The sequence below is a fragment of the Antrostomus carolinensis genome, unplaced genomic scaffold, assembly GCF_000700745.2.
Source record: "Antrostomus carolinensis isolate BGI_N321 unplaced genomic scaffold, ASM70074v2 scaffold48061, whole genome shotgun sequence".
Lineage (NCBI taxonomy): Eukaryota > Metazoa > Chordata > Aves > Caprimulgiformes > Caprimulgidae > Antrostomus > Antrostomus carolinensis.
Window position 1 is genome coordinate 1 of NW_010295770.1, and position 3,125 is coordinate 3,125.

The following is a 3,125-nucleotide window of genomic DNA, read 5'->3' on the forward strand; positions in this document are numbered from 1 at the left end:
CCACCACCCCAGCCACCACCACCCTACCTTTGGGCCCGAACAAGGCGGCATAGCAGGGGTGGTTGCAGTAGGGCTTGCCATCATGCTGCGGGGAGAGAGAAAGAGCATCAGCCCCAACTGTCCCCGATAGCTCTTCAGCTCCATCCCTGCCCATCCCACCCCTAGCTGCAGGGGACAGGGACCTCCTGGGCAGCAAACCTCACCTCTGCATGGCCTCCAGATGTCAGGGTCTTGTTACACTTCTCACATCTCAAGCAGGGCCGATGCCAATCCTTCCCCAGAGAAGTCACCTTCTCAGCTGCCATGGAAAGGACGTGGGTTAGTTGAAGCACTGAACGGGTGCAACAAGTTGGTTTTGGCAGGTCAGTCTCTCTGCCACCAACTCTATGGAGGATATTTTGGGGCATTTTCTCAAGTCTATTTGTCCAGGACAGAGGGCAGGGTGTTTCAAACCCAAGTGCTCATTGTGCACACACATAACCGTGCACATCCAGGCACCTGGATCTGAAACCACCCAGGGTGAACACCATCACATCCACACGGATGGACCAACTTCTATCCATCTTCCAAAGTTTGGGGACCTCCCTCCTCCCAACAGCAGCTTGCAAGGGGATGAATTTCTCCCTGGACAGCTGAAGCCCAAGTGATCACTAAGGTTGGCAGGGGTGAAAGGGAGATGCTGGGGAGGACCAGGGAGGTGAAGCCATCGCCGTGCCCTGCCCCCACACAAACCAGTCCCCTCCAGCCTCCAGTGCTCTGGCCACAGCTCCAACTTTGTACACACCACAGCAAACCAGAGCAGAGCTGGAGCTTGGCTGGGGTTCGGGCAGACGCAGAGGAGACAACGTGCTGTTTGCTGGGGCCAGGACATGTTTATGGAGAACAGGGTGACTTTTAATTGCGGAACAGCGGGGGAGGAGGGTATTTTCTGCAGAGGCATGTGCTCTTCACATTGGAAGCTGTGTTCCTGGGGATTTTATGAAGTGATAAAGCAGAGCTTTCCACAGGAACTCCATCGGAGCCGGTCCCAGCACTCTCCCCATGCCTGCAAAAGGAGGTCAAGCAAGGGGACCGAGCTGTGCTGGCAGCAGGGGGGCCCTCAGCAGCCTGAAGTACCTCTTCTTTGGAGTCCAAACATGCCCACAACAGCTTACACAAGGAGCAAGCCGGCGGCCGCAGAGGTGGGAGCGGAGGCAGTGCCCAAATGTCACAAGGCTGCCCTGCTGCCATCCCCCAGCAGCACAAAGAGCCTCCTGTGCCCAGAGCCCAGCAGGGGACACAGTGTCCTCTGGAAGGGTCTCTGGAAGGGCGTCAGCCTCCCCACCTCTCACACGAGCGTTTGCACCAACACCAGGGCAGTAGCTCGGCCAAGGCTTGCTGTGGCAGGACCCCCAGCTCTCGGCCACGCAGGCGAGATTCCCCTGGAAAGCTGGTGGTGACCCTGCAAACCCCATCCCCAGTCCTCTCGGCGTCATCTCCTCCTCACCCCTGCTCTCTACAGGCGTGATTTGGCCGAAAGCAGCCCGAGACACGCCCCAGCAGCACTGCCAGGCTCCGAGAGCCCCAGAGTGCCCTGGGCTTTGCTCTGCCTCCTCTGCCCGTGCTCCTTATCTGCAGGCACAGAAATCAGACAGCGAGCTCAGTCCTCCAGCAGCGTTTGAACCTTCCTTCTGCATCAACAGAGACATTTCGTAAGAGCAGCCTGATAAGCATGGGGCCAAACCCCTCCTTGGTCAAATGCTCCCATCCCAGCAGCTCTGGCCGCACCTGTGGGCACAGCAAACCCAGCTCACCTGGACTGGGATTGAAGCAGATCCACAGGGACATGGGAAAGGCAGACACTGACACCAGCACCCTAGTAGCTCCTGGTATCAAGCCACAGGCATAAATGAGGCACCCCAGGGCCCTCGATCACAGGAGGGAGCCATGAACTGTATTAGGTCCAAACCCCACCTCAAAGCCTGTCTGCAAGTGGCAAGTTCAAGTTTAGGAAAGCAATGTTCCCCAGCCACAGGAGCCACGTCCCCAGCAGCCCTCCAGGCAGCACCCACACCAGCCCCAGCACACCTCCCCAGGACGGACAGCACTAAAGGACGTGGCTGGCAAGGAGAGCAGCCCCTGTGTCTGAGTCTCCAAATTCTTTGGCAGAGCTGAAATAGAAGTTGGGGCACACACAAGCAGAGCAGCAATAAGGCAGAAAGAGAAGTCAGTGAGGGCGCTCGGGTCCCAGATCCCTCATCTCTAGAAAATTAAACAGCAGGGAGTGCTCTCAGCAAAGCCCCTCAAGTTCAGCCAAACCAGGGAAGTGGGGAGGTCTGGCAGCAGGATCCTGCCCGTGCCAGCAGCTGCTGCCAGCAGGGCGAGAGGCTCAAAGCCCCCAGATATCATCAGGCAGGACAGCAGGAGCACGACACCTTAGGGGCAGCAGCCTGGAGCTTCTCTGGGGCCCTGGCTCAGAGGGAGGATATCTGCCCAAAGCCCAGCAGCAGACAGCAGCCCAACAAGGCTCATGGCGAGCCTGCAAGGGCAGCTTAAAAATAACACCCCGGGGCTGTCATCTCGCTGCACTAAACCACGCAGGACAAACTGTGGGCAACCCACTGGCCCAGGAACGTGGGATTTGCCCTTGGGAAGGTGCCAGCTCACCTGCCCAGGCTTTCAGAGCAGCGGGCTGCACTGGTGGGGCCTTTGGGCTCCCAACTGGCACGGGGCTGTGGGCGATGCTGGGAAGGGAACAGGGCTCATCTCCCGTGCTGTGCCGTAGCCCTGTTATCAGGCTGGGGGTACCCACCGCAGCCCACTCCCTGCAGCAAGGCACCTCCTGAGGCAGATTTACAGGCTCACCCACCCGGGGAACCCTGCGGACCCACAGCAAAGGGGTGCACAACTCTGGGGCACCCCAAGAATTTGCATTACTGGGGTGCACAACAGGACCCGCAGCGCTAGGGTGCAAAGGGACCTGTAAGTACCAGGGTGCCCCGAAGACCCGCAGCTCCGGGGTGCCCGGGGACTCAAAGCCCGGCGGGGTGCAGCATCGAGGCACCCCGGATTATGCAGCCCAATATCCCTGGGGTCCCGGCGGGGTGGAGGTGGCCGGGGAGGGGGCAGGAAGCCCTTACCGAAGT

General features: G+C 59.4%; 1 protein-coding gene across 1 annotated transcript; it reads right to left on the minus strand.

Moving 5' to 3' along the window:
• Window positions 1-27: 27 nt before the first annotated feature.
• On the minus strand, window positions 28-305 carry LOC104517856 (cysteine-rich protein 1; the record flags this gene model as incomplete). The annotated part of the gene is made up of 2 exons (XM_010178069.2): window positions 204-305; window positions 28-85 (listed from the first exon to the last, which is right to left on the minus strand). Coding segments are annotated over exons 1-2 (160 nt in total), but the record flags the coding sequence as incomplete, so codon positions are not given.
• Window positions 306-3,125: the final 2,820 nt, after the last annotated feature.